Genomic DNA, 13884 nt, shown 5'->3' on the forward strand with positions numbered 1-13884 from the left:
TAACATTTCTAAAGCGCTACTAGGGTTACGCAGCACTGTACAATTTCACAAAGAAGGACAGTCCCTGCTCAAAGGAGCTTACAATCTAAAGGACAAAAAATGTGCAATCAATCAATTTGGAGCAGTCTAGATTTCTTGAATAGGGGTATAATGATGAGGTGCCGAAAGCGACATTGAAGAGGTGGGCTTTGAGTAAGGATTCACAGGTTGAAACTGAACACAGAAAAAAACAAAATTATTGTTAATTACGGGCACCATAGACCCATTAAGCCCAATATTGTAATACATCATCAGTTCTATTTCTTCTCCTCATCGGTGGGAATTTTTCTGGACTCAACGGGCTCAATGGAGCTTCAAGTAAATAAAGTGGTTCAGAAATCACGTCATATCTGAAAGTATTTCAGGGAGCATCAGTTCCGGTTGCTGGCTCAGCCATTGTTGTTTAGTTCTTTGCACTATTGCAGTGTATTTTTATTTGAGTTGCTCTCAGTCATTGTTGAGAAAGTTGCAGACGACTCAGAACACAGCACAGAGACTGATTTTCTCCCTGAGACGGCCGGACCGGCTTTCTGCTTATTATGCCAAGGTTCATAGGTTGCCAGTGTTTGCTGGAATCCTTTTTAAATTCTCTTGTTTAATGTATAAGGTTTCTTACGGATTGGCACCTTTCTATTTGATATAGTGTTTTGTTTTATCTAGTTCAGTTAGAGCTTCTCCATTAACTAATCTGTCCAGGAAAGGTAAAAGAAGAAAGAGATATATTGATTCTTTGTTCTTTTTTCAGGCAGCTAAATTAGGTAAAGAGGTTTCTCTTTTGATGTTACAGGCATCAGTGTATGTACATTTTAGACGCTTGCTTAAAACATCTTTGTTTCAAAAATGTGTTAGGAATTGAATGGATTAATTTTAACTATGTTTCTTTGATTGTCATTAAATTATGTGTTCCTGGCTTGTCCAGCTTCTTGTTTTGTAATGTGCATTGAACTGCAAGGTATTGCGGACTATAAAATATTCACACATTCAGAGTTAATTCTAATGGATTAGTTCGGCACGACCTCTCTTTGCTAAATGCCATCAGGCCACGTTTACCCATGTGCTAAGTATCACCACTACTACTTATTTCTGTTGCGCTATTACTCGTACACAGCGCTGGCAGTAGTTTTGTGCCAAAGCAAAGAGTAGGAAGAGATGGCTGTTCTCAAGAACCAGAGGAGACGTGATGATGAAAATCAATCTTTATTACCAGAATACCAGAAACGACTCAACACAGCAGCTGTGTTTCGGCGCCCACGCACCTTCCTCAGGAGTCTACAAAAGTATATTTGTCAAAACATATAAAAGAATAAAAAGAATTATATGATCGAATACTTAAAACATATAATCCTAAACAACATGAAAATATATAGGGAGAACAGATGTCGCATATAAATAATCTGTATATATATATAAAAAATAACAATATATATGACATATATATAAAAATGGTTGTGGCTTAAAAAACAATCATATAGAATACAAACATTAAAAATATACATATATGTAAATACAAAAAAAATGTATGCATGAAAACGAATATTATATCTTAAGATAAATTAATATGAACACATTTCAAACTGATTTAAAAACACCAAAGATAAACGTCGTTTCTGGTTTTCTGGTAATAAAGATGAAAATCATCACGTCTCCTCCGGTTCTTGAGAAGAGCCTTCTCTTCCTACTCTTTGCTTCTGCATACTGTTGTGTAGGAAACTAACGCACCTCCACCCACCCACCCCCGGGTGGTTTTCTTTTGGACAGTAGTTTTGTGCCTCCGTCATTTGAGCTGGCACTACCATCAAGCTCAGCAGTCTGTAGTTACATAGGTCACCCCTGGAGCACTGTTTTAAAATGGTGTTGCATTGGGTATCCTCAAGTCTTCAGGTACAGAACCAGGTTTGAATTAGCAGTAGCAGGTCTTCAAGTTCTTCTTTGAGTTCCTTTACAACACTGATGAATGCCGTTGGGTCCTAGTGATTTGTTATTATTTATTTTGTTTTAGCATCTCTTTCAGATTCATTTTGGTGCCTCACCTACAACAAGAGGTCTGACAGGGGTATCTCCCCAGTTGACTGTAAAATATAGTCACAAAATGTGAGAAAATCTTTAGTAACTAGTGCATAGAGTTTGCTAATCATCCTGGTTTAGACCAGGCCGTTGGACATGAAAACCTGTACCGTGTCCCACTCACAGGGACTCAGAACATCCTTTTATTTTACAGATTATGAGAAGATGTTTGGGACAAAATGTCGAGGCTGTGACTTTAAGATAGATGCTGGGGACCGGTTTTTGGAGGCATTGGGATATAGCTGGCATGACACCTGTTTTGTCTGTGCGGTAAGAAGCATCTTCCAATCTTCCTGCTCTTTTCTTTCCACTCTCCAGCAATGAAAATGCAGATACTCTCCCCTGTGGTGGAAAGGTGCCCAGCAGGGGGTGGTCTGTGCTACTTGCATGTATATATACCATGGGGGGCTTCACAAAAGTAGGCTGACCGAGGGCTCCAGCTTTAACCTAAGTGAGCCCGCTGTGCACTGCAGGTACTCAGTAGCTCCATCGTATGTGCACTGGCTGTCTCTGCGTTTTCTCTTTAGGTTTGTCAGACCAACCTGGAAGGAAAGACTTTCTATTCCAAGAAGGAGAAACCTCTCTGCAAGAGCCATGCTTTCTCCCAGGTGTGAATCTGGACCTGGAGAAGGAAACACCCACAGAGACAGCTGTTCTCCCTGGCACACGAAGCCTTTATTTTCCTGCAAGTAAAGCAATTTGAAAAGCAGTTTTGATTTCACCTTGTCTTGTATCTGTTTTATTATTTTTATGGTGCTTTATTCCCTTGTAATGGTTCAGCAATGTTTATTTAGAAAAGTTCTCTGTTTCTACGATAGGATACAATTTTTTTTTTTTTTTTGCTTACTCACATTAAGGTTCATGGAATGAATACTCAGTCCTTACACTCTATTCCCGAGAGCTGACCGCAGTTGCTATCTCACACCACGATAAGTCAGGTATTCCATGAACTAGGACAGAAAGTTTGGATTAATTTCTTCCAAACTTTTTACCAAATAAAGGTGGGGGCGGGGCTTCCTATACTGATCAGCTTTCTGACGTGCTGCTGGTGGTCCATCTTCCATTCCTCACTTGCTGGGTTATTCTGAGGAGGTCTGAAGACCTTCCTATCTCCTTGTCTTATCGTCTGTCCTAGTTTGTACCATCCTATCTACAGGCAGAGCTGCTTCTCAGTTTCCCCTAGCGCAGCCCCATTTAATCTGCAAGATGCCCCCACCCCCATTGCAGTGACTATGGAAGGCCACAGTGTGCTGTGGCTTATGTGTCACGTGCAGTCCATGATCGCGCCTGTAGACCCACTGAAACACAAACGAGATAATACTATACAGAGTGGCACTGTAGAGAGACACAGAAAGGAGGGTCCCTGTTTCTGGCACTTTACAATCTACTTACAGACCATCAGGAAGGAGACTTTGAAGTTAAAGCCCTGACTGGTAGGCAGTAGGATGAAGGAGTAAAGCTGAGGCAGGATGTGAGGGAGACATCTGAATGTCTCCGTAGCATGGATGGACAGGCGGTGAGTCTCTTGGCTTTGGGGAGGAATTAAACTAGGGAGTGGTTGGGGAGGGGAGGATTTCTTTACAGAAAGGGTAGTGGATGTGTCTTAATGGCCTGTCGGTGGAAATGTTAGCGACAAAGACTATCTAAATTAGTGAAAGCGTGGGACAAGCACATAGTATCTCTAAGGGATACTAGAGCATAATAGATGGTACAGACAGACAGACAGACTGGACAGGCCACGTGCTCTTTACCAGACATTGTTTTCTACATGTCCATGGCCCTGAAGAAGTAAGAAAGAGATACAGTAGTGCATAAGAAAAACCTTCCTGTGTGTTCAGGGCCTCTTTTGTATCTGAAGTTGAGGACCTCTGAACTGCCCTATACTTTGGGGAAGGAGATTTTCGCAAAGCTAGATATGGATGTAAAGGTTATTAGGAAGCTCCTGGGATCTATGCATGGCTGAGTAATCTGGGTCTTGTGCATATTTTCATAGTAGTTTCAGCCATATTACACTCAGGTGCTGTAGGTATTTTCCTGTCCCTGGAGGGTTTACAATTTAAGTTTGTACCTGAGGCATTGGAGGGTTACGTGACTCACCAGAGATCACAAGAAGCTGCAGTTGGATTTGAACTGGGTTTCCCTGGTTCTGAGCCCACTGCTCTAAGCATTAGGCTTCTCTTCTAATCGTAGTTTATTAGAGCTTCGAGGATGTGTCCTGGGATCCTTGTATGGCTGACTAATATGGGTTTTGTGCAGATAGGCCTCTGAAGCAGCAGAGAAATGGTTTACACAAGAGCAATGGCACTGCCCACCTCTGCTTCATATCTCTGACTGGCACTGCAGATGCTACTTGCCAACAGGATTATTCTCGATGTAGGAGCTCTTGGGCTCAGTTTAAAGAAATAGGACGCTCCCAGGCTCCTGGCTGGTGAAGCTGGATAATCGAGATGTCATTCTCTGGAGCTTTTGGTTGAAGGGGGTTGGGGGGCTTTGTGCACAGTAATTGCTTTCCATTTGGTTGTTTGGCGTTTACTGCACTGGGGTTCCTGCTGCACATAGCCTGCAGGGGACACTGCTTTAGAAATTAGTCCAGAGTAATTAGTGATAATTGGAGGCTGAAAATGCAGTCAGCTGTGATGTTGCTTCATAGGAGAACCATTTGGTATAGAAAATTGAGCTGTGATAAGGCTAACTCCCTCTATTCTAAGCACAGGAGGGTGGCATCTCCTCAAAGCAGCCTGTGTGCTCCTGGGGGGTGGGGTGGGGGAGGCTTCTTCTGCTTTTGAGTGTGAATACTCCCATGTTCCCCAGCACCACTCCTGCAAGGACGGTGGCTAATGGAAAGCTGAAACTACACAAAAGGAACAGGTCCCAGGCTTTTGCACACAAAGTAGACTTCGATGAAACAATTAAACACAATTAAAACCTGTTCACATGGGATGTGTACTTCCAAAGTTAGCAGGGCTAGAGGAGATTTCCTGGAGAATCAGATAAATCAAAGGTTTCCAAGAGAATGCAGAGCCCTCGAGTGCCTGAAGCACTTTACAGAAGTTGCAAATTTGTGGCCAAGTTTTTTGTGATATGCAGAGAAAGGAAAATAACTGGAAAGCAATGTAGGGAACGAGGCCATCAGATGCTCTGAGAACCCCTTCAATCATCTCTCAGGCCCCAAGTCCCCATCCCTGTAATTTCCATAATTAGAATCAACAATACTGATCATGTCAACACTGACAGAAAATCCAGCGTCCTAATGCAGTAATCTAATAGCATGCGCTGACAGAAAAAAGTGTCCTAATGCACATGCTAAAATGCACTTTTACGCCTGATGCAGTAAACTCATAGCAAGAAAAATTCTCTCAATGTTAAAAAGTATGCATAGACAGAAAAATACAGCGCATGGTGACAGTACCACAATAATCTGCAACGGTTTGCTATATCAGGAATAAAATGTCTCTTTCCCTGTCAGTGCATGTGCTAACCCTGCTGATTGTCTGACAAAAGGGAGGCTTCAAAGAAAAGGAAGGCTGGTAAGCCCCACTCCCCCACCCCCTACATCCACCAGCAGAAAATTCCTGGATTCCCCCCCCCCCCCCCCCCCCAAATTCTCCCCTTACTGCCCTAGGCATATCTGGTCTAGGCACTCGGCAAAGGGAGGCCTTGGACCACCCCCTTCAAACTAAGAGGTATCTAGCAGCATCCCTCTCTTGTCTAATAGTGGTGACGGAAATGCTGCTGGATGACTGCCTGAACCAGGTAAGTATAATTGGAGATTCTCTAGTCCAGGACCTTCTTTTGCTGGGTGCCTAGGCAGCCCCTGGGTGGTGAAGGTAACTGATCCCATGTGGGTGACGATTAAGTACTGTACTTCACCTCTAAAGATCCTTTTGCACCCATGCTGCAGTGAAGAATCGGCACTATAAGTACATAAGTATTGCCACACTGGGACAGACCAAAGGTCCATCAAGCCCAGTATCCTGTTTCCAACAGTGGCCAACCCAGGTCACAAGTACCTGGCAAGATCCCAAAATAGTACAATACATTTTAAGCTGCTTATCCCAGAAATAAGCAGTGGATTTTCCCAAGTCTATTTTAACAATAGTCTATGGACTTTTCTTTTAGGAAGCTATCCAAACCTTTTTTAAACCCCGCTAAGCTAACCGGTTTTACTACATTCTCTGGCAACGAATTCCAGAGTTTAATTACACATTGAGTGAAGAAATATTTTCTCCAATTCGTTTTAAATTTACTACTTAGTAGCTTGATTGCATGTCCTAGTATTTTTGGAAAGAGTAAACAAGCGATTCACATCTACCCGTTCCACTCCACTCAGTATTTTATATACCTCTATCATATCTCTCCTATAAGAAGTAAAAAAAAAAATTAGCAAGAGGAATCACTTAAAATTCAGACTTCCATATCATCAAGCTGATCAATCCATAGACTGGTGGGTTGTGTCCATCTACCAGCAGGTGGAGATAGAGAGCAAACTTTTGCCTCCCTATATGTGGTCATGTGCTGCCGGAAACTCCTCAGTATGTTCTCTATCTCAGCAGGTGGTGGTCACACACAGCAGCAGCTCTGGCTAGGCCTCCAAGCCTAATCCTTAGGTTTTGTTGAGGCCTGGGGTTGAGGGCTCTTTTGAGCAAGTGCAAACCTGGTGGTGCCTGGTCCCTCCTTTTCTCCCCCCTCCCGCTGGCTCCGTTTAAAAAAAAAATATATATATTTTTAAACGTCTTTAAAGGCGTTTAATTCGACGTTTCTTTAAACGTTCATTGCAGCTACTCACTGGGACACCAGTTCGTTACAGCTCGGAGCGGCAAGCAGGTAATTTTACCTTTTTATAGCGGGCAGGGGGTTCCCCGATTCTTCTCCTCGTGGCAATGGCGTCGGAGGGCGAGGGCGCAAAGGGTCGCTCCCCGGATCGCTGGAGCGCTTCTAGAGGGGATGCGGGGGTTTTACAACCTGATTCGCCCTTGATGGGTGATAGTTTAGTGACCGATGAATGTCCCGGTCGTTCCTCCGGCGTGGCGGTTTTTTTCCCGCCATAAACGCCCATCCCCCGCTCCTCGCCTCCGCCATCTTGGCCGGCCACGCAGCTCGGACGGCTTCTTCGGGGCCGCCCTTGAGGTTGGAGACATTAATGCCATGAACGCCCTTAATTTGGGCGACGGCACAAAAGCGGCTAAAGTTAAGCGCCGTTCTTCCCACGCGGCTCCTTCACGGAGTTTCGCGCCGGACGCCATTTTGGATGCGCAGCATGTCTCTCCCCCGCTATTGCGAGCGCCGGTTGAGAGTGCGTCTAGGGCTGTTGCCCAGGCTGCGGAAGTGCACAGTCTGGGGGGTTTCTCCCCCGAGTTTGTTTTGCTGCTGCATCAGGCTTTCCTCATGCAAAACGCTGCCCCTGCTCCCTCTTCTGATAAAGAGGTTGAGGTTCCCAGAGGTAAACGCCCTCGGGTTGATTTCCAGGCCTTGGAGGACTTTTGTCTCCTCCGATGTAGATGAGGGCAGCGTGTCTGAGGTCTCCCAACGATCCTTTGCGGATTCCTTGGAGGAGATAGATCCCCGCTCGGATGGAGCGGATGACCCCTCTGCAGCGCGGCTTTTTAGCCCAGAGGATTTGCCCAACCTGTTGTTACAGGCCATGGACACTTTGAAGATTTCCTCTCCGGAGGACGTCTCTCCCTCAGCCCCTGTTGGCTCTGCCATTATGCTGGGGACGAAGCGCCCGCCTAGAACCTTCCACGTGCATGATGCCATGCACACCTTAATTGCGGCTCAATGGGATGTCCCGGAAACGAGCCTTAAAGTGGCTAGGGCTATGTCCCGCCTCTATCCTTTGGCTGTGAGTGAACGTGAGGCCTATCTGTGGCCTACCGTGGATTCTTTAATCACTGCGGTGACTAAGAAAACGGCGTTGCCGGTGGAAGGTGGCACGGCCCTAAAGGACGCCCAAGACAGAAGATTGGAGGCGGCCTTAAGGTCGTCCTTGGAGGCGGCTGCTTTAAGTTTGCAGGCCTCAGTTTGCGGCTCCTATGTGGCCAGGGCGTGCCGGACTATGGTGCAGCGGGCTTCCCCCTCGGATCATTCCTTGAGGGCTGATTGGCCGGCCCTGGAATCGGGCTTAGCCTATTTGGCAGACTTGCTGTATGATGTCTGGAGAGCCTCAGCTAAAGGCATGGCTCAGACAGTCTCTGCGCGGCGGTGGCTTTGGCTGAAACATTGGTCTGCTGACCACGCCTCTAAATCCCGCCTGGCTAGATTGCCTTTTAAAGGCAAGCTGCTCTTTGGGGTCGAGCTGGACAAAATCGTGACCGATCTCGGCACGTCTAAGGGCAAGAAATTACCAGAGGTCAGGGCTCGGGTTAGTACTCGTCCCGATACCTCCATACCGCCCGGGCAAGTCGGGTTCCTCTGCCCCCTCTTCCTTCAAGAGGAATTTCTCCCCCAAGCAGCATTCCTTTCGCAGAGACCGCCGTCCCGGAGGTGCTCCCTCCGGTCCTCCCCCAGGGTCTCGTACCCAATGACGGGGCCTTGGTCCACGCCCCAGTGCAGATTGAAGGACGGCTGTCCTCGTTTCTGGGCGAGTGGACCACTATAACTTCAGACGCGTGGGTGCTGGAAGTCATCAGAGACGGCTACAAGCTAGAGTTCTGCCAACCCTTAAGAGACGGGTTTGTACTCTCTCCCTGCAAGTCTCCGGTCAAGCTGTGGTAGTGCAGCAGACCTTGGACAACCTGATCCGCCTGGGTGCGGTCGTTCCGGTGCCAAAAAATCAGATTGGCAAGGGACGTTACTCCATTTACTTTGTGGTTCCAAAGAAAGGAGGTTCTGTCCGGCCTATCCTCGACCTCAAAGGGGTCAATCGGGCCTGGAAAGTGAGGCACTTTCGCATGGAGACTCTCCGCTCTGTTATAGCGGCAGTGAAGGCAGGAGAGTTCTTGGCTTCCTTGGACATCAAGGAAGCGTACCTGCATATTCCCATCTGGCCTCCTCTCCAACGCTTTCTGCGTTTTACAGTCCTGAGACGACACTTCCAGTTCAGAGCCCTCCCTTTCGGGTTGGCTACTGCTCCGCGGACCTTTTCCAAAGTAATGGGGGTCATAGCGGCCTTCCTGCTAAAGGAAGGAGTACAAGTCCATCCTTATCTGGACGACTGGTTGATCCGAGCCCCCTCTTATGCAGAGTGCGGCAAAGCTATGGACCGGGTAGTTGCTCTTTTGAGCTCCCTGGGATGGATCATCAACTGGAAGAAGAGCCAGCTGCGCCCGACTCAGTCCCTGGTGTATCTGGGAGTTCGATTCGACACCCAAGTGGGCAGAGTGTTCCTGCCAGACAATCGGATTGTCAAGCTTCAGGCTCAGGTGGACTAGTTCCTAGTAGCCTCTCCTATTCGGGCTTGGGACTACGTGCAGCTGTTGGGCTCTATGACGGCCACGATGGAAGTAGTGCCCTGGGCCAGGGCTCATATGAGACCACTACAGCTATCTCTGCTGCTGCACTGGACTCCGATGTCGGAGGATTATGCTGTGCGCCTTCCCGTGGACCCAGCAGTGCGCAAGGCGCTGAGCTGGTGGACGCAGACAGACAAGTTGTCTGCAGGATTGCCTCTGGTGACCCCGGAGTGGATTGTCGTCACGACAGACGCCTCTTTGATGGGCTGGGGAGCCCACTGCTTGGGAAGGACAGCGCAGGGGCTCTAGTCTCCTGCAGAGGCAAGTGGTCTATCAACCTCCTGGAACTCAGAGCCATTCGCTTGGTGTTATTGGAGTTCATCCCGGTACTCGTGTTGAAGCCTGTACGGGTCCTGTCGGACAATGCCACGGCTGTGGCCTATATCAACCGCCAGGGAGGTACCAGAGCGCCCCTCTAGCCAAGGAGGCTATGAGTCTTTGCCAGTGGGCGGAAGCGAACCTGGAGCAGCTTTCAGCGGCCCACATTGCCGGAGTCATGAATGTCAAGGCGGACTTTCTCAGTCGCCATACCTTGGAGCCCGGAGAGTGGCAACTATCTGCTCAGGCGTTCTTGGACATCACGAAGCGCTGGGGCCAGCCGAGCCTAGATCTGATGGCGTCATCGGCCAATGGCCAAGTGCAGCGCTTTTTCAGCAGAGGACGGGACCCTCGATCCCTGGGAGTAGATGCTCTTCTCCAACAGTGGCCGACACAAGAGCTCCTCTATGTGTTCCCGCCCTGGCCCATGTTGGGCAGGGTGCTAGACCGGGTGGCAAAGCATCCCGGCAGGGTAATCCTGGTGGGTCCGGATTGGCCCAGACGTCCCTGGTATGCGGACTTGTTCAGGCTCTCAGTCGACGATCCTCTGCGGCTGTCAGTGGAGCAGGGCCTGTTACATCAGGGTCCCGTGGTGATGGAGGATCCCTCTCCCTTTGGTCTTACGGCCTGGCTATTGAGCGGCAGCGTCTGAGGAAGAAGGGCTTCTCAGACAAGGTCATCGCCACTATGCTGAGAGCGAGGAAGCGCTCTACTTCTACTGCTTACGCCAGGGTTTGGCGTATCTTTGCAGCATGGTGTGAAGCAGGCTCACTTTCTCCCTTCACTGCTCCAATTTCTTCAGTGTTGGCGTTCCTGCAAGAAGGTCTGGAGAAAGGCCTGTCGCTCAGTTCCCTTAAAGTCCAGGTAGCGGCTCTGGCTTGCTTCAGGGGCCGCCTGAAGGGTGCTTCCCTGGCTTCGCAGCCAGATGTGGTGCGCTTTCTCAAGGGAGTTAATCACCTGCGCCCTCCTCTGCACTCAGTGGTGCCTGCGTGGAATCTCAACCTGGTGCTAAGAGCATTGCAGAAGCCGCCTTTGGAACCCTTGTCGAGGGCATCTCTGAAAGACCTGACGTTGAAAGCAGTCTTTTTGGTGGCTATCACTTCAGACAGAAGAGTTTCCGAGCTCCAGGCGCTCTCATGTCGAGAGCCTTTTCTGCAGTGCACTGAGGCAGGAGCGACTATTCGCACAGTGCCTTCCTTCCTGCCCAAGATTGGTTCTCGCTTCCATGTGAATCAGCAGCTCTGTCTCCCTTCCTTTCGTAGGGAGGACTACCCAGAGGAGTACTCCGCTCTTGAATATCTGGATGTGAGACGAGTCATCATCAGATACTTGGAAGTGACCAATGATTTCCGGAAATCGGATCATCTGTTTGTCCTGTTTGCAGGTCCTCGTAAGGGTCTGCAGGCTGCTAAGCCTACAGTGGCAAGATGGGTCCAGGAAGCCATTGCAGCGGCTTATGTGGCCGCGGGGAAGGTGCCGCCTATCCAGCTGAAGGCTCACTCCACGAGAGCTCAGGCGGCCTCGATGGCAGAGGCCGGATCCGTCTCCTTGGAAGAGATATGCAAGGCGGCAACGTGGGCTTCGGCTCATACATTCTCCAAGCATTACCGTTTGACTGTGGCTGCACGGGCGGAGGCCCGGTTTGGAGCTTCAGTGTTGAGGTCAGGGATTTCTATGTCCCGCCCTGGGTGAGTACTGCTTCGGTACATCCCACCAGTCTATGGATTGATCAGCTTGATGATATGGAAGGTAAAATTATGTATAATCATACCTGATAATTTTCTTTCCATTAATCATAGCTGATCAATCCATAGCCCCTCCCAGATATCTGTACTGTTTATATTCTGGTTGAATTTTAGGTTCAAGTTTAGCCTTCAGTTACTTCAGGAGGACTTCGTGTTCAAGTTCTTCTTTCACTTGGATTCTTCAAGAGTTGAGACGACTTTGTGTTACAGTGAGCTGCTGCATTCCTCTCCCCTCCGTTTTACGGGGCTGGATTGAGACATAAATTCTGCCGGCACTCCCTCCCGCTTCGTGCGGCTGTAGGGCAGCTTTGTACCCCTCCCGCTTCGGCGGTGTTAGGGTCAGTCAGCTCCTCCCGCGGTTGCGGTTGCAGGATAAGCCAGATCCCCCCGCATCGGCGGGTGTGGTGTCCCTCCCCCGCTCCGCGGGGATGAGCTGGACGGATTCCCCTCCCCCACTTGTGTGGGGATGAGCTGGGTTAATTCCCCTCCCCCGTTTCGGCGGTGGTGAGCTGGGCAGAGTGTCCCTTCGTGGGTGTAATTCTCTAAGTGCTGAGTCCTGCGGATGGAGCTTTGATATCGACATACTGAGGAGTTTCCGGCAGCACATGACCACATATAGGGAGGCAAAAGTTTGCTCTCTATCTCCACCTGCTGGTAGATGGACACAACCCACCAGTCTATGGATTGATCAGCTATGATTAATGGAAAGAAAATTATCAGGTATGATTATACATAATTTTACCTTTTGCACACTCGTCATGCTACCCTTTAGTGCAGTGGTTTTTCCACTGATTTTCGCACACTAAGAATTCTTACTGCAATAGGAGTAGGATTAGCATGTGAAAATCAGGAGGAAACCATTGCTGGAAAGGACAGCATACCATGGCCAGTAAGGGTAAAAGCAGACGCCCAGGGATCTTTGTGTTATCTGACTGTCAGATCTATTGTTTTGCTTTGACTGTACCTACTCTTTGCACCTCCCTGACCCACCCATCTCCAAAGCTGCTGCCTTAGGCAACTGCCTTGAATGAGGCCCATTAGGCTGCCGCCTGACCCAGTTCTCGTTTTCCTACAGATACTGGTCCTGACTGGGGTCAGGAAGTTGCGTCTGACTGGGGTCAGGAAGTTACCCAACCAGTGAAGCAGAGCCCCTTTCTCCTTCCCACCCAGGATGTCTTCTTGTTTCTGAAAAGACGAGAAATATCCTTTGTCTAGCCGTGTTCTCTCTTCCTGTCAGAATTTATAATTCCAGCAGTGCCCAGGGCCGGTCATAATGGTCACAAGTCAGGGAGTGTGGGTGAACCACATCACCTCACAGCTTCTGAGGCAGCCACTTGTTACTTTCCTATAGTTAATGTCCAACAATACCCCACCTAAAGAAAACCAACTATGAGGTATTCGTTTAAATTGTTGTTGTTGTTTTTAATATTGTTATCACTTGCTTGTCACTATTAATGCCCTAATAAAACATGTATGCATTGCAGCTTGAAACTCTATGCTGTTTTTTTTATGAGGAAATTAGAAGGCAAAGAAGGCAGATGTGGATTTTTAATCCCAGGGAAAGTCTTGAATTAACTTTGACTTAAAATGTTTTGATTTCAAGATATTGAACCTTCTTTGGGGTCAATATGCAGTTGTATCTTACTTTGTTTGTTCTCTTTGATTCCTTTCTAACTGCTACCCTGAAACCCTAAGCATAAAGCCCAGTTTGTCCCCCACCCACCGCTGTGGATCTTTGCCAATCTCAGGCTTTATTGGGAAAAAATCTGCAGCCGTCTCACCCACTCAGGCTGGGGTCGGTATATCTACAATAGAAGCTCCAGAAAGCGTCTGTGAAGACAAGGTTATACTGGGATCTCCAGATATATCCAACTCCGGGAAGAAGCAGCAAGGTCTCTCCTAACCAATTACTTATTTGTGTGTGGTGAGGTAAAAAAAAAAAAAGGTAATGCTTCTGTGCAAATCACTGGTCAGACCTCCCTTGTAAACTGAGTCCAGTTCAGAAAGATACAATGTTGCATTGTGCCATATACACTACTTGAATCTACACATTCTAAGAGGAAAGCAGCACTGAAATATGTCTAAGGTCTAACTAATTCACCAGAGGTGGTTTTATGGTCAAGGAAAGTTCTAGAAGAAGGACTGGTTGTAAGAGACAAGAGGTGGGTAGATTCGGAAATATTCAAAAAGCAACATTTCAGCAAAGAACAGGTGGTGGAAGTATGGCACAGCCTCTCGGTGGAGATGGACTAAAAATTCAAGAGAGC

At 48.0% G+C, this 13884-nt stretch overlaps 1 protein-coding gene across 5 annotated transcripts in view; it reads left to right on the forward strand.

Moving 5' to 3' along the window:
* The window catches only part of PDLIM7 (PDZ and LIM domain 7), a 68309-nt gene extending 55209 nt beyond the window's left edge, over positions 1 to 13100 (forward strand). For 2 of the 5 annotated variants that reach the window (XM_030211289.1, XM_030211287.1), the window contains exons 10-11: positions 2258 to 2373; positions 2631 to 5697. In XM_030211289.1, coding sequence (XP_030067149.1) covers positions 2258 to 2373; positions 2631 to 2717 — 203 coding nt within the window. In that variant the 3' untranslated portion in view covers positions 2718 to 5697. Of the gene's footprint in view, positions 1 to 2257; positions 2374 to 2630; positions 5698 to 12692 lie in introns of those variants that run through there. The other 3 variants (XR_003943058.1, XR_003943057.1, XM_030211288.1) reach the window with 3 other exon arrangements.
* Positions 13101 to 13884: the final 784 nt, after the last annotated feature.

This window comes from Microcaecilia unicolor, chromosome 8, assembly GCF_901765095.1.
Source record: "Microcaecilia unicolor chromosome 8, aMicUni1.1, whole genome shotgun sequence".
Classification (NCBI taxonomy): Eukaryota; Metazoa; Chordata; class Amphibia; order Gymnophiona; family Siphonopidae; genus Microcaecilia; species Microcaecilia unicolor.